This window comes from Diceros bicornis, chromosome 18 (assembly GCF_020826845.1).
Source record: "Diceros bicornis minor isolate mBicDic1 chromosome 18, mDicBic1.mat.cur, whole genome shotgun sequence".
Taxonomy (NCBI): Eukaryota; Metazoa; Chordata; class Mammalia; order Perissodactyla; family Rhinocerotidae; genus Diceros; species Diceros bicornis.
The window spans coordinates 40,455,245-40,457,353 of NC_080757.1; the positions used below are offsets into that span (position 1 = coordinate 40,455,245).

Sequence of the window (2,109 nt, forward strand, 5' to 3'; positions counted from 1 at the left end):
ATAAAGAAAAACCATAGTGCCATGTCACATTTATTGAGATTTTGAAAAATCCTAGTACACCAGTGTCAACAAATTTCAAAGAAAAGAAAGCTCCAACAATGACTTATCACTGAAAAATGAAAAATTTTATTAAATCCAGAACCCAATGAGCTGTTGAAATATTTCAGATGGTACTTATAGTAAAGTATTACACATCCTTTTCAGATTGTAGGACTTCTGTTGATATTCAGATCTATGAAATATTTTTGGTCTTCTATTATAAATTAATTTACATCTTAAGGAAATTATGTAGCCATGTAACAAGAGGTTGCACTCTGGGTTATGGGTATGGGAGCTCAGAAGTTTATTGGACTCCACATGGACTAGTTTTGAAATGCCATTTTCTCAGGATTCCCATCAGAAGGAGGTTTTCAACAGGTGGACTCACAGCAGGTGGGCTGGCAGCAGGTGGGCTGGCAGCAGCAGGCTGGGCGGCAGCAGGACTGTCCACAGTAGGATGGGCGGCAACAGGAGGCCTGGGCCTGGTGCAGCTCACAGCAGGATGGGGGGGTACAGCTCACCACACAGCAGGGGGGCAGGGAGGTGCCCTCCACTCGGCAGTCAGGGCGGCACCACCTGGTGCGGTAGCTCACAGCTCCGGAGCCACCCTCCTGGCCACCACCAATGCCACCACCAATGCCACCACCGATGCCACAGCTGGTCTGGCAGAAGCTTGGCTGGCAGCAGCTGGTCTGGCAGGAGCTTGGCTGGCAACAGCTGGTCTGGCAGGAGCTTGGCCGGCAGCAGCTGGAGTCACAGGTTCCACTGATGGTGAAGCAGGGAAATCCACAGAAGCTGGTGGAGCAGCAGGCCATGGTGTCAGGAGTTGGGTTGAGAGCTGGGTTGCTTGGAGGAGTTTCTGAGTTGGGGCTGCTTGTTCCACTCAGGCCTTTTATAGGCCTTGGCCATTTCCTGTGTTTGTTGCAGACAGCATTTTTATCTTGTTACTCTTTAAACAAGCTTTTCCAGGACTCTCTGATTGTTCATATACTGAGTTATTTTAAATATATCTCCAAATTGATTTTTCCTTATTGCTCAGCTAATACTCACCAAATATGTTCATTCTTGGTAGAAATGTTGATGCTTTGTTTCCAAACAATGCTGTAATTTCCCCTCAAGTCTCAGCCTCCATTCTGCACTTACCATCACATCACCTGACAAAGTGACTCTCACTCACCAGACGATGCGATTTTGGGGTCATGTTCACCAAAATTCATGTCCCCAGAAGAAAATTATTAACCATAGATTGTCATTCATGTAAGGCTATCTTTATATTTTTTAGATTAATAAGATTATAGTCTCTACAGTCAGCCACACAGAAACTCTGTTGAACTCCATATTCATAGGAATTCATAGATCTTCCCAGCAATTGGATCTTTCCAATTGCAAGATCTCTCCTGAACTTCACACATTCAGACTTGAAGAAACACTTATTGCTCAGGAAGATATATGGAACAAAACCTGTTTCGTCCCAATTTACTGTGGCTATTTTGTTAGCACAGATTTAAAAGAAGGGTTAATCGAAACAGTAATAACAAATCTCCCTCAAAATAAAAGTCCAGGACCAGACGGCTTCCCTGGTGAATTCTACCAAATATTCAAAGAAGACTTAATACCTATCCTTCTCAAACTCTTCCAAAAAATTGAGGAGGGGGGTAAGCTCCCTAACTCATTCTACGAAGCTGACATTACCCTGATACCAAAACCAGACAAGGACAACACAAAAAAAGAAAATTACAGGCCAATATCACTGATGAACATCGATGCAAAAATCCTCAACAAAGTACTAGCAAATCGCATACAATACGTTAAAAAGATTATACACCATGATCAAGTGGGATTTATTCCAGGTATGCAGGGATGGTTTAACATTCGCAAATCAATCAACGTAATACACCACATTAATAAAATGAAGAATAAAAATCACATGATCATCTCAATAGATGCAGAGAAAGCATTTGACAAGATACAGCATCCATTTAGGATAAAAACTCTGAATAAAATGGGGATAGAAGGAAAGTACCTCAACATAATAAAGACCGTATATGAGAAACCCACAGCTAATATCAT

The 2,109-nt window shown here is 42.3% G+C and overlaps 1 protein-coding gene across 1 annotated transcript; it reads right to left on the reverse strand.

Moving 5' to 3' along the window:
• Positions 1 to 410: 410 nt before the first annotated feature.
• On the reverse strand, positions 411 to 854 carry LOC131417459 (keratin, high-sulfur matrix protein, B2A-like). Its single transcript, XM_058560925.1, has one exon. It carries the CDS (start codon positions 852 to 854, stop codon positions 411 to 413), a length of 444 nt encoding a protein of 147 aa, XP_058416908.1.
• Between the last annotated feature and the right edge of the window lie 1,255 nt (positions 855 to 2,109).

What these genes read in the sequence shown, in the direction of transcription:
- LOC131417459 (XM_058560925.1), bottom strand. Translation starts at nt 854, where the DNA reads ATGGCCTGCTGCTCCACCAGCTTCTGTGGATTTCCCTGCTTCACCATC.